At 38.4% G+C, this 26,926-nt stretch overlaps 2 protein-coding genes across 2 annotated transcripts; both read left to right on the top strand.

The window, feature by feature from the left end:
* The first annotated feature begins 1,602 nt into the window (after positions 1-1,602).
* On the top strand, positions 1,603-11,675 carry LOC105032134 (uncharacterized). Its single transcript, XM_010906491.4, has 5 exons — positions 1,603-1,865; positions 2,383-3,727; positions 4,345-4,614; positions 7,873-8,028; positions 11,391-11,675. Exons 1-5 carry the CDS (start codon positions 1,837-1,839, stop codon positions 11,493-11,495), a joined length of 1,905 nt encoding a protein of 634 aa, XP_010904793.1. The 5' UTR covers positions 1,603-1,836; the 3' UTR covers positions 11,496-11,675.
* Positions 11,676-19,989: 8,314 nt separating this feature from the next.
* LOC105032121 (uncharacterized GPI-anchored protein At4g28100) lies at positions 19,990-22,616 on the top strand. The gene is made up of 2 exons (XM_010906478.4): positions 19,990-20,864; positions 22,134-22,616. The coding sequence occupies exons 1-2, from the start codon at positions 20,205-20,207 to the stop codon at positions 22,476-22,478; spliced, it is 1,005 nt and encodes a 334-aa protein (XP_010904780.1). The 5' UTR covers positions 19,990-20,204; the 3' UTR covers positions 22,479-22,616.
* The last annotated feature ends 4,310 nt before the right edge of the window (positions 22,617-26,926 follow it).

Here is a 26,926-nt window from a genome sequence, read left to right as displayed (position 1 = left end):
ATTCATTTTTTTATACCAGAATAACTTCAATCAAATGAATCCTAAAGTATTAGAATAAATGTTTATGTTGGTTCTGTAATCCAAGTCCACGTTCTTCATGCCTATCACCTTGATTACAAGGGGCAAGATTTATGACAATGAAACCTTTAAGGCATCATGACTTAATTAACCAGAACATTGTATCGCCATCCTCAAATTTGTTCATCTTTCTTCATCATATCATGGTGCCAATGACTTGGTGACGATTGACTAGTACTGGAAGAAATGATTTAGGGGGCATTCACCGTGGAATTAATAAAACAGAATTTTCTTAGCAACTTCCAACAGTTTATATTAGCGTGAATAATGGAGGTCATCAAGCCTAGAAAACATTGTTCTTCAGACTTGTAGCTAGCAACAAGTCACGGCACTAACAGAGAACAAAAATCATATGGAGCAGGCGTCCAGAGAAGAAAATATGGAGCAGATTTTCTATTTTGCTTATTTCCTTTGGTGCCCATTTTAAAGCAAAAACCCAAAAATCAAAAGCTTCTCCTACAAATAAGTCATCGACTTTATGATAAAAAAAAAATTAAAAAAAAAAAAAATAGAAAGAAAGATAATGATGCAGGGCATCCTCTATCTTGCTTGTTTTTAGAACATACTTTTTCCTAATGCATACTACCTAGCAATATAATACATACCAAACAAATTAGTTATTTAAAAATCAATATATACATCTAGATAAATTGATATATAATTTGTAGAACATAATATTCATCAATATACAATATATATATATATTTAATAAATTAGTCATCTAATAATCCAATACACATCTTTAAATAAATTGACATACAGTTTTAAAATAAGAAATCCTCCCTATATTTCTTTCTTCAATGTCCATCACATATGATTTTTATTCATTAATGTGTACTAGTTAATTTGTGCTTGTTTGTTGTGGGCTCAAAAATAAATTTATGGGCTTTTTAACCTATTTTAATATCGGCTAAGTGGAAAGCATATACTTGTTTTAGATGACATAAAAAACTTAAAGATATATTTAGTTAGAAAAAATTAGATTCTGAAATAGAAATGTGAGCGGGTGACTTCTATTCAAACTGTTTGATTAGAAAAAATCATATAGTTTTAAAGAAAGAATGAGAATACTCAATCTCTTAAACACTATCTATTTTTTTTTAATATTTAAATTTTATTTTAATTTTAATTTGAATCATGAATCAAATATATTTTAAATATAATATTATCAAAAGAACTCCGGAAGAAATAAATACTTAAGAGACAATAGATATTTATAAATAAACTCACATTCTGATTTTTCAGGTTAATAGCCACGCTTCCGGCCATCACATCCAACCCCAGCCCCACGGTCAACCTTACTAGAAAACAGATATTACTTGAACTAATTAAAACGCCGACTTCAGTGTTCAAGAAAGGCTGCTTGCGGTCACCCTCAGCCGAGTTCAGCATTACGATGGTCCGCGGGACAACGAGAACATACGTCCGTTCGGTGGAGGAGCGTGGACCAGCTTGGTTTGTTGGGCGCCAGGAATAAACCCCTTCATGTACCTACCCTATTTTCCTCCTTGTCCAATTCCTCGGTCCAGCCTCCGGCTTGGTGCTGCGGCCGACTTCGACCGGCGATCGCTGTCCTCGGCGTTTGAAATCCCGCCTCTCTCTTGTCCTCTGAATTCCTCAAAACCCTAGGGTGAAGGAAGGGCGAGGGATTTGGCAGATTCCTTTGCCTTTAGAGTTCTTGATCTCATAGTTTTTACTGGTTCCTTGATGCTTTTTCTGTTTATATTCTGTGGGTTGGATTGGTTATGAGGGATTCCAATGCTCCGCCTCTTGGCAATTCACGGAAGGTGAGTGAGTCTGTTTCAGTTGGGTTTGATCTCTTTTTCTTGCTTTATTTTTCTGCAATTTTGTACTGCTCTATTATGATTTTGGCTGAAAAGTGGAATTTTTCTTCGATTTTGGGTTTCTTGATGCAATATGAAATTGAATTTCTTGTATATGTCGCTGTTATTTGTAGTGTAAATTTACATCATTAATCTCATTCATTATTCTAGCAACGTGAATTTTTGTCTTTTTTTTTTTTTTCCTTTCTTTCTTTTTTGGTCAGAAAGCCTTGATAAAAAAATTATTTTATCGCGTTTTGCATGCATGCATGCCTTCTTTTGTTTTCAAAAAGTTCCTGTGTTTACATCAAAATAGAAAGGCTCGTGTGTTAGTTCTCTGGTTTAAATAAACGACGGTCATAATGTAGAAGTGCTTGCTATTAACAGCAAATGACTGAAACTTTTTAGAGATCTAGAGAACAAAAGTTCATATTCGTGCAATTTTTTGAAATGGCAAGTTGCAACCTTCTTCGTATTGCAGGTTACTGGCATTTGGAAAGAATAGGAGGGCTGGGTTTTTTTTCCAATCGAACAAAAAATTCAGTTACTCAGGAGGATGGGGTCATGGTTCACTTGTTAAAGATGGGATACCTTCCTCCTTGGGCAGAATGTTCTCACATTATAAGGTTACCAGTAGAAGGCATGACATGTTTGGCAGGCACAAATTTATTAGGGAGAATGTGTACCAGAGTAACTATGCAAAGAGTTTCCATTCTCTTTCAGGAAGAAATTCTTCTATGACACATCATGTTCAATTGATTTGGAAGAGGCTTAGTCTTATCTGTTCTTATAGTGGCCCAACATTCTCACCCTTAAGTAGGATAGCTTGCGCTGTGAGCCTTTCTTTCACTAGGTTTCAAGTAGTGCCTGTTATTCTTGCACTAACTTTTAGGGAGCTAGCATGGGCTCAGAGGACCTTCGCAGATGGGGGATATTTCCCAACAAGGGATGGTCTGTATATGAGAGCGGAAGATGGGCGTGTTTACTTCTCCTTGGTTGTTTACTCAATTTTAGAGGGTATAATTTTGATCTGCAGAGCAGTATATTTGGTGATTTTGTTCTCTCCTGCCATTATACTAGCTCCGTTTGCAGATAGTTTGGGCAATCAGTTCAGGAAGACATGGCTTCAACTTGTTCATCGTACTCTAGAAAGAGCAGGGCCAGCATTTATAAAATGGGGCCAGTGGGCAGCTACACGGCCAGATCTCTTCCCAAATGATTTGTGTATGGAGCTTACGAAACTTCATACCAAAGCACCTGCACATAGCTTTGCCTATAGTAAAGTTACCATTGAGAAGGCATTTGGTCGTAAACTTTCTGAGATTTTTGAGAACTTTGAGGAGACACCTGTAGCATCTGGAAGCATTGCCCAGGTACATCGAGCTTCTTTAAGATTTCGATATCCTCATCAGCAGTTGAGGAAACTTGTCAAAGTTGCAGTGAAGGTTAGGCATCCTGGTGTTGGTGAATTGATTAAGAGAGATTTTGTGATAATTAATCTTGTTGCCAAAATTTCAAACTTCATTCCTGGACTGAGCTGGTTGAGGCTGGATGAAAGTGTGCGCCAATTTGCTGTTTTCATGATGTCTCAAGTTGATCTTTCGAGGGAAGCTGCTCATCTAAGTCGTTTTATCTACAATTTCCGCAACTGGAAGGATGTTTCTTTCCCAAGGCCTCTTTATCCACTCGTTCATCCTTCTGTTCTCGTGGAGACATTTGAGCAAGGAGAAAGTGTTTCTCACTATGTTGATGAGCTTGAAGGAAATACACAAATTAAAAGAGATCTTGCACACATTGGTACACATGCACTCCTAAAGATGCTTCTGGTATGTTAAGTTACTCTGCTATATGATATTTGCATTATCTTGATAATTTAATCTCATCATTATAACAGCCCCGAGTTTAACAGGAGCTGATTGCATGTAATAGAGCATGTTTAACAGAAGTAAATATCAAGTATGCATTATCATTTGGTGGTAGGATTAGAAGGCTACTCAACAATGTTTCTTGGATGCCAACAGCCCATGCCCCTTGGATGCCAGAAATTGCCTTTTAAAAGGAATCCAGCATCCTTGTTTTCTCAGGATGGTGCAATATGGACCTTTCTTGATCGAAATTATCCTCTCTCACTGTCTATATACTTCTCACTAACAGCCCATGTGGGGCTATCTTATAGACATGGGCTGTAGGCATCCAAACAGGTCTGTTAGATCTTCTAAGGGAAATTACACACTCCTATTTACAGTTTTCACTTTGCACATATGCATTAGGACAGTTCTTTTAGTAGAATGTAACTCAAATGATATGTACACATTGACATGGCCTCTTTCAAACCTCACATGATGCTGAGACCCGGAGATGCATATGTTGCAGTTCTTTTACTATCTGGCAATGGTAGCAGGATCATGATTTTCCTAAGTCCTTTTTCTTCCCATCTTGTTAGGTGGATAATTTTATTCATGCAGATATGCATCCTGGGAATATCCTTGTTCGAGTATCTCAGGGCAAGCGCTCAAGGAAAAAGCTCTTTAGAGCCAGACCGCACATCATTTTCCTTGATGTAGGGATGACTGCTGAGCTTTCTAAAAGTGACCGTGCCAATCTACTGGAATTCTTTAAGGCTGTAGCTTTACGAGATGGTCGTACTGCAGCAGAATGCACACTGAGATTATCGAAAAGACAGAGTTGCCCGAATCCAGAGGCCTTTATTGAGGTTAAGTGTCAGCTTTTAGAAGCTAATTTTCACAAAAGTGCAAATTTACTTAGTGCTGCATTTTTTTCTTCTCAATATGAATTCATAATGTTCTAGAAGCATTTGAATTTTAATACTATTTATATTATTAGTTAAGAATGTTTGATCTAAAATAACAGCTTTTCATTATATGAATTTTGCCAATTGTTCAGAAGTTCTCTGTGCATTAGATTGTGATGATGGTGGTCTTCAGTTTTGTAGTGGTGACAGTAGTGACCATAAGGTGTATATTCTGGTGGCATCAATGGCTATGGTGGTGCCTTTTGTTAGTGGTGATCAATGGTAGGGTTGCCTCCAGAAACTGGTAGAAATGGGAAGGGAACAGAAATGAGACTCAACAGGGGGGACAATAAATCTTTTCTTTCTGTCAGTTCAAGGTGACAGAACAAACAAGAATGGAGGAAGCAGTTATCTAGATTGAGAAAAGTTTGATGACATATTTTATGCTTAAGGGTTCATAGTGTTAGTGCACTTTTTGTTGGTGTTGGCTGTGGTAAGTATGAAGTTGGCGAAGGGGCTGTTGTGCAGTGATCATGGCTAGTGTTTGCTGATTGTATGTCAGTGGCAAGTGATAGTGGGAGCAATGGGTGAAGGATGCTTGTGCTGGTTCAGTAGTTTTCAGAGCTGGCCCTTGCTTGATTGGATCGAATATTAGTAAAATAAATAATGTTCAAAAGGTATAGGTGGAAGTGGAGCATATGCTGGAGCAGCTATGGATGATAGTGTTTGGAAATGTTGTCAGAACAAACATGGTAGAAGATGGTGATCGTTCATGAGGTCTCTGCCAGGGGCAATTTTGATAGAAAACAATAGGAAGTTCTTCTTTGATGATATAACATAGAAGATCTAAGAGAAAAATGAAACCAAAAGGATATGCACTTAAATAACAAATACTCGTTTTCTCTGTTTGTGCATAAATATATCTACATAAAGCTCCATGCAAAATAGTGGGCAATGACAGAAAAGGAAGATGGACACTGGTCTTGAAAACAACAGACAAATATTTAAATTTATAAGGCTATTTTGTGCTCACAATCCTTAGCTTAATGTAATGAATAAGACAAAAGCTTCTTTATGGTCACCGACTTGGCGAACAAATCCTTGTTTTCTAATGTTTTTGGAAGTATCTAGGGCATAGACGGTTTAGATAGTTGGCTAATTATTTCTATATGCTTACCTATTCATAATGGTTTCACTGCTTGTTAGCAAGTCAATGATGCTTTAATTAATAACTGTTAACATACATTTAGCATTTTCTTTCTAAAAGTTTAAAGTGCCAACGAGTCAGTTGGAACACTAAACAGTTCCATGAGAAAGTCACAAGGCTTGGAAGGATTAAAGAAGGCTTTTTACCAGCAACATTAATAGTTGGCATGCACACTGGTGTTCTTAGATATATCTGAGGAATGGAATATGAACTAGTCTATTCTTAAAACTACATTAGTGTCTTAGTTCTATGCATAGCTTATATCTCTTCCTGAGTTTTACCTCCATGCTTGCAGTGTGTGTGTTGACAAATCAATCTGAGTTCTGAACATTAGAGTTTTGTGAGATAGTTACAAGACTTGGAAGGACTTCAAATGGCTTTTTGTCAGTGGCAAAAATAGTTGACATGCATGCTGATGTGTTTCCAGATATGTCTGACAATTGGAATATGGACTAAACATAAGTTAATATTGAAAACTACATCAATATTAGAGTATCTTAATCCTATGCATTGCTTGTATCTCTGTCTGATTTTTACCAGTTGTGCATTTCATGATCATTCGCAAAAGATGTTAAAGAACCCCTGCCCTCTCTCTCCTGGGGTTCCACAAAGGAAAAAAAACACCGAACATGCCCATATGCATGCACACGCACACAACACACACACACACACACATAGACACACACACACACACAGAGCCTTTTGGCCTTTCCTAATCTATATAATATGAGAACTAGGTATACGAATTACTAAACATTAGTGACAACACTAAATTATGGATTAAATATAAGTAATATTTGGTAAGACTTTTGGAATGATGTAAGACTTGCAAATAGTTGTCAAACATGTCAGGAAACAGATTTGAGAATATATTGTTTGCATGGTGGATGCTTTTTTTGTTAGGAACTTGGGCTCGGCCCTACGCACAGCGAGATGTAAAGAATAACGGGAGGAAGAAGGAAAGAATAGCAAATCGCACACACACAAGAACACAGGGATTTATGTGGTTCAGAGTCTTTTGCTCCTATGTCCATAGCCGTATAGAAAATTTTCACTATATAATTTAGGAGTTTACAAGAGTACAAGAGATGGGGAAGCAACTCTTTCTCACAAGCCCTCTCTTCTACACAGCACAACCACCGGCTCTAATACATTTGATGCCCAATGATTATCTATTTATACTAGGGATTGTGGTTAATAACTGGTAGGAGTGTTTCCGGATTTGCCCATCATTCCAATAAGACAGGGAAGAAGAATCACAGCCATCAGTAGTGTGTATCCTCTACCGTTTGCTCGGTGGGATTCCACCCCCTAGACCCCCTGGCAAAGGGGTGCTGCCCCCCTTGACCCTCCACCCACTGACTGCGCAGCGGGATCCGCGACTACCAACCGTAGCTCACAAATAAGACTTGGATCAAGGAGATGGATCAGGCTCCACAATCCCAACATTTTTATGATCCGTAATGTTGGGCAGTATAAGTAGAGAAGGCTTAGAAGAGAGAGTGAAAGAGTAATGCAGTGAAAACAAATGGAATATATATAGAAGTAATGTAGATGCTAAATTGGCCTGTATAAGTAGGTTTTTCTGTCTAATGCATGACTAGTTTGAAATGTTTGTGTCATGGTAATTACTATGTTTATATTGTTTTACAAAAGTAGAGTTCTGGGTATAGCTGCCCCACTAGGAGCAAGAAGACAAGGTATGATACTATAAGGCCCAAGGTGGTGGAACTCATAAAATATAATACATTATGTTCCCTAGAAATAAGGAGGATCAATGAAAGAAAATTTCAGTTCACTCCGTGGAACCATGTTAATAATGGAGTTCATAAAATGTATACATTTTATGCTTTAGAGAGATAAGGAGGGTTAATAACAGAGAATTTCAGTCCATTTGGTGTTAAACTCAAATTCTGTCCAAGTTATAGCAACGTTATGTCCTGAGAGGATAAATTGCTTCTCTACAGCCATGCCTTTTCTTTTATATTTATCATCTAATTTGCTTCTAACAGGAGTTGGACAGGACATTCTCTTTTTGGGGCACTCCTGAAGGTGACATCTTTCACCCTGTTGAATGCATGCAGCAATTGCTTGAACAAGTACGGCACCATAAAGTCAATATCGATGGCAATGTTTGCACTGTGCTTGTGACCATATTAGTTCTGCAGGTAAACTTTGCTTTGCTTGTGACAGAAATCAAAGACACCCATCCTTAAATTCTGTGTTGGTTAACAAGGAAAAATAATACATGGGATTCTCTAATTTCAACTTTCTATGGCAAATGTGGCATGTGCTAGTTCTTGATTCTTGTCTCTCTCAAAGTCCCTGTAAAATGAGTTTTCACCTTGTTAATCTGGTCTATGTGCCTGTTGTTGAAATGTTTTAATCATGCTCTATAGGACTGCTACTAATTCTGTATGGCGAATCTAACAATGTTTAGCCAACTTTGGTCTGTCAGTTGCATTGTAAGTGAATGGATATTAAGATATGTTAATAATATTTCGAACTGCAGACTATAAGAAGCTAAATAATCTGAAAGATTTGCAAAATGTGCTTGACCTAAGTAATCATGTATTTGGGTTATGTCACTTCTATGGAAATGATGTCTGTTATATGAATATCATGTCTATGAAGCCCTGTCTGGGACAAAATACCATGAAATTGCTTTAGTATCAAAGAAAACTATAGCATGATGTGTTTACTCGTGAAGTCCAGCATGGGTGGTAAATATTGATTTATTGATAAGAGGTGAGGAAAAAAAGAAAGACAGACATGCCTATCTTCCAGGACAATAATGAACGAACTCTTCTGCATTTATCAATTGCATATATTTATCAAGTTTAATGGGTTATTTTCTCTAGTACAGAGGCTGAATTGTTTTATATATGGATGGCCCGAGGATGTTAGTTGCTGACAAAAATTGTGGGTTCGAGCTGGCAATCTGATCTGAAATCTAATAAGAACTGTCATCCAGCAGGATTATTATAATAGATAGCTTGGTTAGTTAGGATAATTCTCATGATTGTGCTGGTTCTAATATCATGCCAAATTCTGAAGACATTTCATCATTCACCTTCTTCATTCCCATCTTTTTTTCTTTCTTTCTAAAATCTACAATCTTGTTAGTTGAATGGAAATCCAACAACCTAGGTATAAGTTATGGAAGGTAAACTACCGAATGCAAGCATCCAACAGCTGAGTTATTAGTTCCCTTCTCTGTCTATGCATCTGACCATCTAGCTACAAGTTTGTTGTGTCTGCAAGTGGTGCCCAGTTAGTTGAGAAAGTGATAGTCCTAAACCAAACTGGTTATGTTAAATGGGCTAGCTAGGTTCATCAAATTCAGGTGGGCCATGCATTCTTTCGCTACGTGGATCATGTCAAGTCAGGGGTCTGCTCACTGACATGGTGCGGGTTTGTTTGTGTTAACCTGCTAGAAACCTAAACACATCTGGTAAGAGAATACGAGTTTTCAAATGTTTGAAAACTTGAACTACAACAAGATACCTGTAGACCTAAACCATGAGTAGTGGAAGCCTTAGAAAATCAATGGCTGGATGCCCAGTTGGGAAGTGGTGTAGGTTCAAGTCACCTGTAACTCAAGGTGTTATGCATCAATATAAAGCAGGAGATTACCCAAAGCCCCGAAAATCATTGTTAAAAGATGTGAAGGACATAAAGCTGAAGATTGTAGATATTCGAAACAAAGACTTAATCTTTTGATGGAATAGTTGAAGAATGTGTTTAATTATGTTCTAAACATCCTTGCACATAAACATTTGATGATTTTGTTACTGAAGTACTAAAGCATTTTCATGATGATTTAATCTGGAGACGGTAAAAACAGTATGTTTCGTTTTAGTTTTACTGGATCCTATCCTGTTAAATGGTCATGTGTTCTGATAAAGCAATGAATTAATATGACCTATTTGAGCTTTAGATGTTAAATTCTCAAGGACATTCGGTGTTCTAGGAATTGAGTATCAATTTGGACAAATTGACTACAAAGAAATGTGAAGCACAACATAAAGGAAGAAGCAATAAACTAATGTGTAAAGTATTTGAAACATATCTGAGAAGTATCGGATCATTTTTGTTTTTAAAGGTTGCTTCTATAAGTGCATAAAATGTACCTTAGCTGTATCCGATGCATATCACTATCTATTCTAACATGTATTGGATATGGACATGGTATACAATGTGGAAGTATCATTAAATTAATTATCAAATGGATTTAAGTTCTATCACGTATACAGAAGTATAGACTAAAAGCGCAGCCTTGAAGGGAGCAGGACTTGTTGGTCATGATATTCTTAGCAATGCATCAGAAACTGCAAAATCTAATCCCAAAAACGATTTCTCTGTTCAGATTCAAATGGTATAGTTGTGTTTTGCTGCGTACTTCCAACAGCCATTCCTGAATCAATCAAGAAGTGAATGATGACCAGGAGGAAAGGGAGAGATCATCATCTTTACCTGATTTCGTGAAAGAACTGAGTCAGAATTTGTTACTGTTTGTGAAGGTTTACAGAATATCTCACTAACTCTGTTTGGCTATCAGATTCTTCAAATTTATCTAAGTTGCAAAATTAAGTGACTAGGTTTTACCAGTTCTTTAGATTTTATCAGATGTAGAAATAACACATAATATTCTTTCTTTCAAGTCTCTAGGTTTTACCAGATACAGTAACAGGAAGTGTCACCATGTGTGCAATTTGAAAGAAGGTATATATTTGCCTAGAAAAAGCTGTGGTAATGGAAATCATGCTTGATGTGTATCATATGATTGGACAGGCATAATAGATGGTTGATATTCTGAACTGCATAGAATTCTCTGCTGTTATGGAATCTTAACTTTAGGTTGAATATTCCGCTGGCCTATTGCTGTATGGAAAGGATCACTTGTTGTGACAAAATTGTCCCTGCAGTAAGCCATCTTTCACTTGAGTGAGGTTAGATGCTTTTTGACTGTTTAACAATTTGGATTCCTTATCAAAATAATATGATTTTATGTCATATTGTAAATTTTGCAAAACTGAAAATAGGCACAAGGAAATGTTCTCGCTTCAGATCCATTGTTAGCAAATTTTCTAGACTTTGTTTTATCGATGTATGATATGTCAGTCGAGAGCTAGGTAGCTCATAACTGTGTGCAACAATTTGCAACCTTCAACTATAGTAGATAATACCAACTATATTCTGGATTTTACTCCCTGTGCATGGTACCCTGTTAATTGGATGCATTTGAAAAATCTTCATACTGTGGCCTTGTTGGATGAGGTTCGATAGCATCCATGAAGTCACCAAGGCTGATTTTACAAGAATGGGCAAAGAAAATCTAAGCGGAAAGGCTGCTTTGGTTTTGTTCTCTCATTTTGATATGGTTTTATGTGTGACACAAATACCTTGACATTCGTTTTTAATTGATCAATACTTATGGTTTCGAGTCTTTTGACTTTCAAAGCAAGTGCATATATTTGTGCATGCTAGCAAAAGATCTGTGACATTTTTTCTGTGATATCTTTTGTAGGGATGGCAGCGCAAGCTAGATCCTGACTTCGACATTATGCAAACACTAAAAACATTATTACTCAAGGAGGACTGGGCACAACCCATTGATTACTTTTTCTCATGAACAATTTTGACATCAAAAGTAAACATATGAAAAAAAATATATATTTTTTCGTGAAATGTACATTGTTGGGGTCTAGATATTATATAGAGTGCCCAAGTTATGTATCTTGATCTCTTGCACCTCACTATCATGTGTTGAGATTCCTGTTAATAAAATTTTGACTAATATTTTTTCATTTAATCACTTTTCATGGTCCTCATTGTTAGATCAGGAATGGGGCTGGCTAAAGTGAAGCAGATTGTATTCCATTTTTGGTTGTCATTAATTGTTTTAGCATACTTATAATTCCCTTTTTTTTTGGTTATAATCAGTGATACTGGAAACAGAACTTTGCCAACATTGTAGAGCCTTGTGCGTGTAGGGCCAATCTTGTCCTTTCTTCTTCATTAGAAAAGTCAATATGAATTATTGTCCTTCACAAACTGTGAATAGTGCGACTTATTGGAATGCAAAGGTTGATAACGTTGTTATGCTTGGTATATCAGTTCAAGCATCGTAGAACAAGTTCTTGTTTAAATATCTGCTGAAATCATAACTATTGATGCCTGATGTTTTACCTTGATTCTTAAATCCCTTTCTCTGTCCGGAGTTATGGATGGTTTGCAGGTTGTTGGTAATCCTAATTCATTTGTAGTGCTCTGCTGCAAGAGAGCACTTGAAATATGCAAGTCACATTCCCTCGTGCGGTATGGAAGATGTTTCCATTGTTGCTTGGTACTCTAGCATGGATGCACATTCAGGATTGCCAGGTCAGACCAAGTTTCAGGTTGCTTGTATTGTTATTCACGCTATTGAGTGGATTCTTGATGCTTCTTTTTAGTCGCCCAAGTGGGAATTGGGTTAAGAGTTGGATTCAGCTGTATAGTCATGAAAGCTAAAATTAGATAAAAATGAGGATATGGAAGCAATGAATCAAGTACTAGTTATGAAGATTTACACAAAGGAAAGACAAGCTATTCATTTGGTTGTTGCACTCCAGGGAAATTCATAAAATCATAGGCCTTACAATTAAGACAACCATGGCTTGAGTTTCATGAAATAAGCTAGCAATAGAATCGGAGGATGACTGAATTAAAAGTGGTGTGGAGCCAAACTTTGGAGTGGAGATGTGCTGCGTAGGGTAAAATAAAACCGTGGGCCGTAAAGTACGCCTCTTATAACCATCATGATATGGACAGAACATCAGGTTACAACACTCATAGATGATGGTATTCAAGAAATACACCCAGTCGAACTTTTCGCATAGATCATGACATTTTGATTAGTGCTTATGTTTTATGAATATGAGATATTCTTGGTGTACTTTGTCAGGATTGAAAATGGATATTAGAGGATGTGGCAGTGCTTTGAAATTTCTCAGTGGTGTCTTGGTGCAACCCTTTTTGCACAATTGTGATACGTACAAGAGAAGTTACCAGTTTGGTTCTGGGCGACTGTTGGAAGGGTGAAAACGAGATGTGGTAGAAGATTTGGATGGAGCAGTCAGGAGTACTGTAATATGCTATTTGGAGAACTTGGCTTCGATCTCTGCCATTGGCAGAGTTGGACTTGAGTTACCAAAACTCATGGACTAATGATGCATAAGAAACAGAAAGCTTTGATCATTTTTATGTCTGAGCACATGTTGTCATGGAGATATCAGGCCAATTAATTTAGCTGTCACAGGTTTTGTCACGATATGAGTAACGGGGTGAGGATATTAATCTTGTGGCTCGTAGGGAACAGAAACCTTCGATCATTTTTATTTCTCATCACATGCTCGAAGGTGTGTTATTATGGAGATACCAGATATCAGGCCAATTATGTGGCTGTCAGAGGTTTTGTCACGATACGAGTAACAGGGTGAAGCTGTTGTCACGACATGAGTAACGGGGTGAGGATGTTAATCATGTGGTTACGAAACACTTGCAACGGGGCTGTTATGGAGGCACCCATGGTGTTTCAAGCACTTTAAAGGCAGTCAAAAAGTGCTTTGAATTTCATAGAACGAACACAAGGTTAGTCCAAATGGTTTTTTAATTATAAGTCCAAATGTACAAATTTTTTCTTAATGGTCCATTACGTTTCTGGTACTCCTATTTCCAAATTTATTTTAATATATCATCACAAGCATTATCTAGGGACCGATAGAACCCGTTGTTTGTTGAGCTAGTTGCGGGCCATACCTCTTGAATCATAGAACCTGTACCAGATAAATTTACTATTTTCTTAAGCTGTCCAATAATTAGAGATGGGAAAAATAAATATATTCTTCTGAGAAGAAATGCACCCGGTCCCATCGAAATTTATCTTGTGAATTGTAACGAGTCAAAATTAAACCCGGTTCACTCAACTGAAGCAGTCCGCATCCTCAATATGGGACGAAGGATGATCTTTAGGATTCCTTGAAGAGGAGAGAAGGAGAAGAATGTGGACGAGAGGGGGCCTAATCTCAATCACGGCCATTTATGATTGGTGCGATTGGCTCGGACCTACCATAGCATGTGGTATATAAGTGGGTCGTGCCAATCGTGGAGAGCCATGATTGGAAGACAGGCCCTCTCCAGTCCAAGCTCAGACTGGAGGTTATCCCCATCCTTGCATGCATCGAGATTAAAATATCCAGATAATTATGTTATATCATTTTTAGATAAACCGGAATTTAGTCTTTTTTACATGCTTGCGGCCAAGGTTACTTTGGTTGATTTTTGTAACCCACGATTTTTTTTTTTAGTTTATAGTTAATGTCAGAGGCATGCAATAGAAATTTTTGATCATTGAGCGTAATGTACTCTCTGTACATACACCTAGGACGTCATCGAGGTGGGAACCACAGTGAGCATGAGTCATGTGGCTGCTCTTGGCTGACCAACGTCCAAAGAGTGGTGAGCTGTGTGATGCTCCGCCTTCGGACCTGCGGCCATGTGGTTGGGAGACAAAGTTTGTCTTTGATGCCCACTAGCATGACTCTAATGGCATCTTGGCTGGACTGGAGCTAAGCAAAGAGACAGAAGGTTTCAATTTCTGTCTCTCTCTATCTGCTGTGCTTTTTCTTTTTAAGATTGAAGTTGATGCCAGGCTTTAGACCGTTCGTGGAAATTTATTATGTCAAGCAATATTCAAGCTTCATTGCTCCTCACTCAGTTCCTCAGTTCTTTGGGCTTCCTTTGCATCGCCTTTTTATTATTATTTTTTTTATTTTTGTTAGCACTACCATTACTTTTTCGATTTTTAGTTTGAGTAGGTCTTAAAAACGATAAAAGATCAGAATTCAAGTTGGAGACAATGCTGCCTTAGAGAGGCTTGTTGAATTCAGGGAGCCAAATCTCAGACCTTGCTTGTTGTTTTCCTCCAATGGAGGACACCATACACGAAAAATTTATGGTTCGAAAGAACTGTGTTCCTTCAAAGATTTTCAATTCGAATCACGACATGTTCACGGGCGTACAGCTCAATAATGTTCGAGTCTGGTAACCGTCGGTGTCTCTGCATGGAACTTGGATGCGTCCACTTTGGTCCTGGTTGACCGGCCAGTCGCTTGTGTGCTCTAAAGGCCTCTTGAAAAGAAGTGGCTTCACAAAAAGATAAGGTCGTCGAGGATTAATGATCAATGTTCTGAATACGGAGTAGACGTGAACTAGGTGTCACCTACGCTGTCTGCCTAACAAGCTAAGTTGTTCTTGACCCTTGCCTTTGGCCTGGGGAGATTACAATAATGTGAAGAACTTCCCTCCTTTCTATTGCTCAGAAAAGGATGATAGAAAACGACAACATTCTAGCCCATGGTGGGTCTCATCTGTACCGTTTTGTTGCCGTGGTGTCACTTGAGAGATAAGGGTGGAGTCTCTTCCTATTTTATTTTATGGATTGGAATTGTACGTTGGAACCTCAAATTATGCAGAGAATTGTAACCTTTTCCAGTGCGATTTAATTAGAAGACTTGAATGCTACTTTGATAGGATGCTCAACATGAGGTCAAAGACTCAGGAAGGCCTTTTCCCATCCATTTGTGCAGAGTAATTCATCATTCTTAGGTATCCTCGACATTAATTCTAATGTCTTGCAGAATCTGCTATACATAAAATGGCAGCTTGGTTGTCAAGTCTCATCAGATTGTTATCAAAGGAATAAAACAAGGGGAAAAACAAAGGCTCAAAATTGAGTTTATGGACCACCAAGTGAGTTTGGGTATTTGACATGATGATTCTTGCATCATTTCGTTGAAATGATTCTCACCTCATTGTCTGCTACAATGTTCCCGTGAGTGCTCGTGCCCACCCGAAACCTTTTTTTTTTTGGAACTTACGGGTAATTTGGCAGCTGCAAGGTACCTGTGGTATAAAGAATGCGGTGTGTCGCATGCCTGAGCAAAGAAACCAAAATTATGAAATGGGATCTTATTAGATACGGTGTCCTTTTTTTTTTTTAATAACATTAGATATGGTGTCTTTGAATGGAACCCAGCAATGCAATCCAAGGGATTTCTGGGTCTTTTGGTTTTTCAATCATATAAAACAGAAATATGATTCCTATGAATTAGCATCTAGGACATATTTGATTGGGAGAGTTGAACTTTGAAATAAGAATAAATGATATCTATTTCGATCATTTGGTTGGAAAGAGTCTCGTTGATATTATAATTTTAGAGGGGGATGAGAAAGTTGCTATCCTTTAAAATCCAATCTTTAATTTAAATCCCGTTTCGATTGTAATTCTCATTTTGGTTTTGAACTAAATATATCCTGAATATAGCACTCTAATTCCTGTTTCAATCCATTTTACTGACGACATGATATATTTTTGAACTTTTTTTTTTTATCTTCATGGATAAGCAAAATGCAAGATAAATGAACTACAAAACAGTTTTTTTTTTTTTTTTTGCATTCGGACACCAACATAATTATATTCGATGCAGTCCGAATCGAAGAGAAAAATTCCTCGAATGCAAATTGATCAGATATATCTGTGGGTGGCTCAGATGATCAGATCTGTCGGTCTTGATTGCGATTTGATGTAACAAAGCAAGTTAGATAAATTTAAAGTAACACAGCCACCCAATGGACTATTTCGACATATCTAGGCCTGATGGCCCTTTTCAGAACTGTCAGATGTGAGTTTTGTCCTCTGTCACGAAAAAAAAATAAAAATAAAAATAATGACCACAAAGAAAGAAGAGCTGACCCCTTGCCATCCCCACGCCAAGGCTGCCATCAGTGGGGGTAAAAGAAAAGATAAAGACGGTTGGATTCAGCCCAAGTTTGGATCTGAGGAGTGAGAGACCACCCAAGAACCAGCTGAAGGTGCGATCCGGTGATCTCCTTCTGAGGCCCACCATCCCATGATTGCCGCTTTTTCGCTTCCTTTTTCTTTTAAAAATGATTTACCGAAGCCCCTTTCCCAAAGAGACTCCCACCCCTTTGTTTTCCTTTCCAGTGTCCCCCACCTCCTTCAAAAAAGCTTGGGCTCGGAAACGGGGAGCCAACGCATCCCCCACAGTCCAGTCATTAAAATATGATTTGAGCCCATCTCCCAAAGAGAGAATCCCATGAAAGTAGCCCCTGTAAAGCTAAATCCTTACGGGATTTGAGTTGGCTTTTAGAACTTTGATTAGAGCTTTTAATGGGTATGATTGTAATGGGCTTTGGGGTTTGATACACAAGGTAAGTAGATTCTTGTGGTTTGTCACTACGTCCACACTTCCCCAAGCTCTGATCGTGTTGATTTTTTTTTAAGTACATGTGCTTGTTTGTCTTCTAGTTTTATAGTTTTCTCTATGGGTCCCTACCTGGTGACTTCAATCTCTTGTCGATATGGGCAGGGAATAAGAAGAAGACAGATTCCAAGATAAAAGAAATGAATACAGAAGAACTACAGGTACTCATAGTGGGGTCTTCGAGGGTGTATTTTTTTGGGGATACTATGATAATGTGAGAAGGGAAAGGCAACTTCCATGTGGAGGGTGAATTAATCAGGAAATAAACCTTTTTTTTTCTTTTACTTTTTGGACTCTCCCTTATCTCTTTTGGTTGCTTCTTTTCTAAAGCTACTTCTTTTGCTGTCAAGCTCCACCCAAACTCGTGTCCTGTTGCACCATGTAGGTTCCTCATTTCTTGCTTCGAGGCACATAGGTTTGGGGTGGGACTGCTTGAGTTAAAAAAGACCATTCCAGATGCACGATGTTTGATTAGACCTTGTGATGCTTTTTTTTTTATTTTTATTTGTATTCACCAGGCCCTGATTGCATAGATAACTGGTTGACAGGGCCTGTTTTGGTCATTCAATAGCTTCATCATAGCACTTTGATTTGAGATGTTCCTCTTTCTTTGCTATAATTTTAGGCTGACTTCAGCCCGGGATATAAAGTTGAAAGCATGATGACTCGTAAAGAGTGGGAACAAAATTAGCAAAGCGAGTGGGGAGGGCTGCCTTATGAGCAAGCTTGAAAAACATAAAGTTGGTTTTAATTTGCAAAAACAAAACCCAGCTAATTTACAATACAATCTCCGTTAATTCTTATTTGGTGCAATCCCATGCATCCAAGTGTTTCATATATTAAAATCATTCAATGATTGATATCGTGAAAGAAGAAGGATCATTCGTTCTGTCGCATGAGAGATACAATCCAAACTCGTGTACAACAACAACAATGTTATATAATTACACAATGAGATGGACCGTAGAGATGAGGTGAAGGAAAAAACTCACTTAGACAATTCACTGCCCAATGCCGAATGACGTTACGTAATAAAAGAGTATGCGATTTGATCAAAGATTTTTATGTTACCACCCCTTTAGACAGATTTCAACTTTCGGGTGGGATGATCTTTAGTGGTTGAAGGCAGTTTACTTAATGGGATAAAGAGAATGTCATTTCTCGTTTCACTAGTCTTTTCATTTTTCTATTACCGCCCCTTTTAGACAAAGATTTAAACCAACCACATTGACTTTGTCAACGTTCTTTTTTCATTTCCCCCCTCCATTTTCTTTTTACTGAGACAAAGACTTCGCTTTGTAGATTTCTGTTGAGAGTTACTCTGGTATTTTCCTTGATAGTTTCAATAGGCTGCCAAGACCCAACCCATTCACGACCTCACGTGAACCTCGTAGCCAGTGACCAAACCTAAACCCCAACTCCTCCACATCTGGCAGTCCTAGTGCTAGATTCCAGACTCCCATGCCTTTGCTTGCTTATCTCTCAAAATGCCCCCACCAAACATTTCGTCCGTCCATCCCAATACTGGAATCAAGACCGACAACAATACGCCTCTGTTCTCTTCCCTCCTCGAGACCGCAAACCCTCTCGTTGTTAATCCCTCCAGCCCACGATTCTTGCCTCCAATCTCATATTTTATGCTGGGTCGTGGGGCCCTTTTTGCTTTACAGTGACACCCGGTTTGGACCATTGATTTGACTTCCAAACTGAGCCCAAAAAATATTGCTTGCTTAACCAAGAACAAAATCATTATCAAACTTTTGATTTGTTTGTTAAAATAAATAGATTCTATTGTAGTGATTATTGGTAGTTATCATAGTAGAAGAATAATTGATAAGAAACAAGATTATATATGATACTAGTTGACGATAGAATGCGTATTTATAGGTCGTAATAGTATTAATCTGATCAATTATTTTATAGAAAAGACCTGGAAGTTGGTGGATGGCTACACACTGGAAAGGGCGTGACACCACAAACCCCACCATGTCTGGTACCAACACCTGACTGCCATAATTTGGATGACCTGAACACTGATCATGGGCACAGAATACTTTGTCCTGTATGCTATTAAAGAAGAAATCCATGGTTTTTGTCGCAAAATATCACACAAACTAATAATTATTGTTTCATATTTATGCTGTAGAAAGGGTTGGAAAGTGAAGACCAGAGCACAGGTAATTAAACTAGTAGCGTGTGGGATATATGTTAATTGGTGCAACGGCTCTAATCTTTCCAAAAACCTAACCCTGGTCCAAACAATCCATAATATAAGTTTCCCTCTGTTTTAATAATACATCCATTCCCACAAAGGAACCTATAACGCAGTTGATGCGCCCCTCAAGCAGCATCGAGGGGGACGGTAAGAGACCTAGACGACAAAAGCTGGGCTTCCACCCGGTTCCTCTTTCCCCTTCTCGTCCTACTCTACTCTACAGTGCAGTGAATGACCTTGGTGGTTGTGTACTCTCGCATGGGACCCACACCTAAAAATCCTCACATTTATCTACGTTGCAGACTCTAATAAGGGGAGTCAGCTGTAGTCTGTGATCAGCTCAACAAAGAAGAGACAAGAGGTGACAGTCCAAAAAGCGCCTCACCATGCCATCTCCCCCAGGGAATGACCAAGAAAAGGACACCGCCACTCCCCTGTTCTCCCTCCCGTTCTTCTATTTATTTTAATAACTTTAAAACTTCTCTACCTTTTTGGATTCCGCCTCTCCATTCACCCATTTGGCCTCTTATCATTTCTAATCTTCTCCATTCTCTCTTTTCTTGTTATTATAACAACACTGAGTTGCAGATTTCCCCTATACCTCCCCCCCCCACACACTCCCTCTCTCTCATTTGAGGAGCCAAGGAGGAAGAGAAAAGTTAGTCTTCAAAGAAAGAATCTGCAGCTTTCTTCCCTCTCACCTTTTCCTTCTCAACAACACCACTTCTCTCTTTTAGAGGTTTGTATCAGAATATGTCTTGAATCTTCTTTGAATCAAGAAAGCAAAGAAAACTGAAAGAAAATGACAGCGATCTCTTCGCCCACTCTATTACTCTTCCTTCTCTCTGCTTCTCTACTGACCGTCCGGGCCTCCGCCGAACTCTCCCCCGATGCCTACTCCGACGAGAAGCAGCCGCTGGACCCGGGGGAGTTCTCCTCCGCCGCACCCAATACCGTCCCCGCGTTTCCCGTCGTCCAGGCCGAGAACCAGACCTGCCGGCTCGACCTCTCCGACGAGCTCTTCGGCGGCGTCGGCGAGGCCTGCGGCCGCTCCCTCGATCGCAGCCGCTGCTGCCCGGTGCTCGCTGCTTGGCTCTTCGCCGCCCACGCCCGGTCGGCGCTGGAGGTCCGTCCCCCGCCGACGGCGACGGCGGATATGGCGGACGGACCGCTGATGCCGGACGACAACCAGAAGTGCGTGGACTCGCTGCAGAGCTCGCTGGAGCGGCGGGACATCCGCCTGCCGCGGCCCAACGCCACGTGCGACACCGTGCTCTGCTTCTGCGGCATCCGGCTCCACCAGATTGGGTCGCTCCGCTGCCCGGCGGCGTTCAACGTTAGCGGTGGGGCGGGTGGCGCAGCCCGGAACGCCACCCCGACGGCGGCGGTCCGGGAGCTGGAGCGCAACTGCCGCAACGCCTCCTACGCCGGCTGCACTCGCTGTCTGCACTCCCTCGAGAAGGTCAGTCTTCTTCTTCTTCTTCTTCTTTTGAAATTTAATCGAGTTAACCATTTAAAAATATATACAAATAAAATTATTGAAATGCTATCCTTTAAAAAAAAAAGTTCAGCAAGCAAAGTTCAAAACTCTTGATTGATGCTAGTCTCTTCTGTTCGAATTTTTTTTTTTGCTTTCATTTAGTGGGTAATGGAATATCACTTTGATCATTTTGCTTCCCTCAATGATCGAGAGCAATGCTATTGATGCCCACGATGAACCAAAGAAATGTTAGAATGAGACTTCTCTCAGTTTTCTGTTACTATTTTTTCAACAATGTCAGCATTTTTTTTTTTTTTTTTGTTTGTGGGATATTCCTTTATGAACCATGTTACATAAGAAAAGTATCCACTGTTAGTATTTTAATTTTGTAACTTTTTATTTCGATCTAATTGTAAGTTGTGTTTGCAGAGGGAGAGTGGATTTATAGTTCTGCTTAGAATTTATAATCAAAGCTATACAATTTGTGTGCCACCCGATGTGTACACTAATATGCATGAACATAATTCAATGGGCCTAGCATTCTCACACACCTTCTTGTGGATAAAAATTAACCATTTTTATAATATTGAAATCGATAAAAGCATTTATTAGACTTCAGGAGGATAATGATTTAGTCCTATCTGTTGAGAATAATAAATAGGGCTCGTGGCCATCGTTTTCCGGCAAAGTTCGGATAACGGATTTGGCCAAAATTTAATGCAACTCATAGTAATAAATATGCATTCTGCTCCACTTCTTAGAGCGGGGAAAGTTAAGTCCCACTTTCCACACACAGCCCACTATGCGTTTGCCGGCCGACCAAACTCCAAGTTCACCAAAACACCCTTCTCTTCCAACTCCCAACCATTATTATATCAAGAAATCGATACATTTTCTTCTTCTTCTTCTTTTCTAGGAGGAAATTAGAAAGCATAAGTCTTTGTTTCTTACTTGAAAATGCAAGAAATTTTTTTTCTTAAATTAACAATGAGGCTCTCGTCTTCCAGTTCTCTCTTTTCCCTCTAAACAAATTCCAATTGTTGAGAATTGGAAATAAAGATTACTTAGTAACCATCCGTTGCATATCTGAGAGCAAAGGAACCGGTGACATTGTCTTAATTCTCATTTCAGCAATTGATCAGACGGCTAACATGGAAAGAGGAGAAGCTTATCTGATCTGATTTCCTCTTTTTTGTGTGCGGTGGTGATATATATATATATATATATATATATATATATATATATATACAGCTGAAGGGTCACGAAGGAGGAGCCGGCGATCGGGCGGCGAGGATGTTCGGGCGGGACTGCCAGCTGATGGGGCTGACGTGGCTTCTGGCGAAGAACAAGACGGCCTACATCCCCACGGTGTCCGCTGTTCTGCGCGCCGTACTGTACAGCGCCCATCCCCCGAGCCACGATGGGGACGGCAACTACAAGTGCAGCCCCGACCAGGAGAACATGCCCCTCGCCGTCGATTCCCTCCAGTTCCAAAAGCTCGACTCTTCCACCGCCTCTTCCCCTTCTGCCCTCCTCCTTCCCTTCTTTTCCCTTCCCGCCCTCCTCGTCCTCATCTCTCTCGTGACCCGTTTTTGACTTGAGGCATGTGAGTGAAAACGACAAAAGGCCTGTCCTTTTTCGTCCTTTTGCGCCCGCTGTAAATTTTCTGGTTCCCACTATCTAGTCTACAATTAATATTTAATACATGATATCTACAATATAAATTACTACTGATTCATGTCTTTATACCTTTGTTGTAATGTTTTGGGTTGGTATTAAATTCCCTAGACGGTCCGGCTGATCTTGTGGTGATGGTTATGATTGGAAGATAAATGCATGGCTTAAGGCTTCCTGAGCCAAGGGGAAGGGACAGATGCAGTTGCCCACGGATGATACTCCATATGGTTCGATCCAGGGCTCTTGCTTGCCCAGTCTGGGGTCTGTCTCTGGGTTGGACTCCAGGAGAAATATTGCTGGTCTCTGCTACACTGGTTGTGGATGATTTGGCGATGTTGAAACTAAAGGTTGTTTCGAGGAACAAATATCGCTGCTGTTCCAGCTTCAGTCAAAGCCCTCATCCTGCTTTGGAGTTTAAGCACCGTCCGCGTCAAATCAACCGCTTCTTGTTAAATGGACGCCCCTCCCCATTCGCCCAATAAAAATCAAATTTGACGCTACAGTCGGGACTCGTGATGGTAGTATTGGCTTTCTGATCTGTGATCCTAGCGGCCAGTTTTCCCTGCTGCGCTGCATCTAAATCCTTGGCACCATGCACCGTACCTCGAGCTGAGGCAAGGGCAGCATGGTAAGGGTTGGTCATAGCTGTGCGATTGCTTCAACCAATACAAGTCATTCTCCAAAGAGATCCTTCAACTGTTAGTGCATGGACTGCTCTTGGGCAAATGAGGATTCCCCTTTGAGAGTTTCATGATGTGATGTTTTGGGAGGGTAATAGACCGCCTGATTGGCTGGCTACTTGGGTTTGTAAGAAAACCTTTTTAATTTTTACTTTTTGTTATGTTATTCTTCCTGTTTGATAAAATAAGTGGTATTTTCTGATTCGAGCTTCATGACGATGATTTTTAAAATTTGAAATAAAAAAATTCAATAATGCAAATGATTTTGACATCTAACAGATTAAGATGCAAGTCCTTTAAGTACAAGGTAAGAAGAAACTAGATATCATGTCCGATGAAGATAACGAATTGTTGATGAAGCATATGATAAAATTGAATTATATTTGGCAGATGAGGTACTTAGAAAAGTCATTGAGGAGAAGACGTGGCTGAACTACATTTAAAATTAGAGAGTAGATGCTTGATTCAGTCACTCACAAACAAATAATATTAGAAGTATAGACTCTATCACCTACATATGAAGAAAGTACACCTATAAAGATCATATAAATAAATCCAATAAAGCTATTTTGGATTTATGAAATTTTAGTGTTCTAATTGATGATAAAGATCAGACATTTATATTATTATGTTCACTACGGTCTTCTTACAAGAACTTTGTTGATATCATATTATAAGGTAGAAAGTCACTTTTAATTGGTAATATAAAAGATAACTTGCAATCTAAAGAGTTGAAAAGAAGAGATATCTGGAAGTTATATAAAAAATTAAGAAGAATGCTCGATTGCTAGGGATAGGAGTCAGGAAAGAGATTCCGACAGCAGGGGTAACTTCAAATCAAAGAATAAAAGCATCCATTATGTTCAATGTCACAAAGAAGAGTACATTAGAAGATTTTATCCAGAGATAAAAAGAAAGGATGAAAAGAGAGCCTATCTTTAAAGCTAATATTAGTATGGCACAGGAAAATTCTTATGATGTTAGTAGCGAGATTTTGTCAATCAACATCGGGAGCTTTAGGGGAGAGTGGATTTTTGATCTAGTTGTTTCTTTCACATAACTCCTAGTAGAGATTGATTTTCTACTTATTAAATTTGAAAAAAAAATATTTTGTTGAGAGATAATAAATCCATTATAGGTAATGATGTTAGAACTGTTCAAATTGATATACCATGGTATTGTGAGGACCTTAGAATCTTTGCATATTCTGAAATTAAAAAAAAAAAAATCTGATTTTTTTGGATACTCTGGATTCATAAGGATATTATAAGCATACTGATGAAAATAATTTGCTAATTTTTCTAAGAGAACCCTTGTAAAAATGAAAGGAAAGTTGGTTAATAATTTGTATCATTTACTAGAGTTGTATAATGAATAATTAGGATACTTATTAAGGGAAATGTGATTATAAACTCGATAAAACCTTATATTTTGAAGCAGTTAATATAGCATGATACTTGATAAATCAATCACCATCAACTACAATTGAGTACAATATTTTGCATTAGGTATGGTTTGATAACTCTATTAATTATTTTTGTTTGAAAATATTTGGTTGTGCTACATGTATCATGTGATAAACTTGAACTAGAGGCAAGAAGATGCATATTTCTAAGTTATACAAATGAAGTGAAGCTATATAGACTATAGTATATAGATAATTCTAAGTCATCCAAATTATTGTTACTAGAGATATTATTTTTGATGAGTTGGTTATGTTAAATCGAAAGAAGAAATCTGTGGAGAATATAAGTATAGACTACGGTGTCAATAAATAGATGGAGCTTGATATTGAAACTCTAGGAAGAGTGTCATAAAACTCTCCAATTCAACCTAATAAAATAGAGATGTAGAATTCTGTACAAAATGATATATCATAATAATAATAGCCATACAATATTGCTACTAGCAGGGAAAAAAAGCAGATTAGACCATCTTCATGATATGCAAACATATCTTAAACATCATTATACTACTATGTTTATTCCTAAGACTAGCCAATTGAAGTATTGATTTGAACTAATGCGTATAATGTTGATTACATCCATAATAGGCCTTTTAATCTATAGACGAGACGATGATAAGAAGCCTTGATCTTAGGACATTTATCAGCAAAGAAAATCCTCATAGGCCCTACAACTTTGGTTTTTCAAGGGGTTTTATTGGTGAAGTACTTTGATGATATTTTAATTATTAGATCTTTATTAATTATCTCTAGAAAGAAAATTATAAGACAGAAAATAGAACTTCAAAAGAAAGATGGAAGAAATATAGTAAACTACCCAAAAAATTTCATTGGGTAAGGGCATCATGTTAGGATAACAGTATTGGTGAAAATACCAAAATATGGTTAAAATCCCTCGTATAAGTTTAGAAAAGGGAGAATACATAAATGTAATGCCACATTTGTTTTACAGGGTAAAACCTATAAGCAGAATTTTCATTAGATTGCAAAATTATGATGAAACAATGTGAGTTTTACTAAAAGAATTTGAAATTTTCAACTATGGTTGCACCTGCGTATGCTATATCCCCAAATTTCTTGTTAACATATGTAGAGCTTCCCTTCTTGTGGTGCATTGTGCTTACTTTAAAGGACTGCATTATATTCCCATGTCTTCGTTCGAGCAAGGTACTACGTACCTTCAAATCCCCCTTTCTATCCTTACCGTACAACTTTCAATGAAGTTGCACAAGGTGTGTTCACAAACAACTGTTTATAAAGCATATAGGGGATGAACAATAATTGCGGAAGAAAACAAGAGTGAGGCATTGGCGGGAACAACCATATTGGCCAAAGAAGAATGCAGGACTAGTAGTAGCCCTCGAGCAAGAGGGTATGGAATCTATGGATAAGGCATGCTATCTGCGTAGTAAACTTGAAATGGTTATGCTACATACGATCCTGCTCGCACTAATTGATCACCAAGGCCCAAGAGTCAAGATAGAGGAAGAAGAATTGTATGCCACAGATACATGAAAAGTTGCGCCAATGCAAATGACAAGGTAAAAATTCACATTAAACAAACTCGTTACTAACTGTAGTTTTCAAACCATTCATGATGTTTGCAAATCTTTGGAGATGTCAAAAAAAGCTTGAGTTTGGTAGTCTGACCTGTATTTCATTCTTTCCAACTTCAAAAGCTTACTTACCAAAATGAGATAGTATCAGTCTTATGGTTTTTATTTTCCAATGAGGCACATAACTACTTACCATTCATTCAAGTTAAATAATAATGTCATCGAATAATAACTGGGCTTGTTTCACTTAAAAATATATTACATTCCTTTTCCTGTTGTATGCCTTTGTTTTGCTTCTGCTCGAGGATAATTTGTGGTTAAAAGTTTTACAAAAGGAATAATTGCTATCAAACCATTGCATATTGCTTCACAAACTGACTAGATTGTAAGCTATTGAATTTCCGCAAGGAAAAGCTAAACGCAAGCAAAAATAAGAGTGATAGAATATATGTCAAGATAAAAGTAAGAATAACAGTATGAATTCCGTTTCCCTTTATAAGTTCAATAAAAAACAGTACAAACGCAAAGGAAAAACAACTAAAAAAATATTGCACGTAGATCTTTTAGGCCTTGAGTTCTTTGTGGTTTTGCCTAAATGCTCGTCAATCACATAGCATTAATAAGAAAGACAGCATTGTCAGCCAAAACACTAATATAGCACCCAGA

Source organism: Elaeis guineensis, chromosome 2 (assembly GCF_000442705.2).
Source record: "Elaeis guineensis isolate ETL-2024a chromosome 2, EG11, whole genome shotgun sequence".
NCBI lineage: Eukaryota > Viridiplantae > Streptophyta > Magnoliopsida > Arecales > Arecaceae > Elaeis > Elaeis guineensis.
This window is presented reverse-complemented; position numbering and strand designations above follow the sequence as displayed.

Excerpts from the sequence above, each read along its gene's own strand:
- LOC105032134 (XM_010906491.4), top strand. The coding sequence starts at position 1,837 with ATGCTCCGCCTCTTGGCAATTCACGGAAG. Across the intron at positions 1,866-2,382 it reads CTCTTGGCAATTCACGGAAG|GTTACTGGCATTTGGAAAGA; the intron begins GTGAGTGAGTCT and ends TTCGTATTGCAG. Across the intron at positions 8,029-11,390 it reads TGACCATATTAGTTCTGCAG|GGATGGCAGCGCAAGCTAGA; the intron begins GTAAACTTTGCT and ends TATCTTTTGTAG.
- LOC105032121 (XM_010906478.4), top strand. The coding sequence starts at position 20,205 with ATGACAGCGATCTCTTCGCCCACTCTATTACTCTTCCTTCTCTCTGCT. Across the intron at positions 20,865-22,133 it reads GTCTGCACTCCCTCGAGAAG|CTGAAGGGTCACGAAGGAGG; the intron begins GTCAGTCTTCTT and ends ATATATATACAG.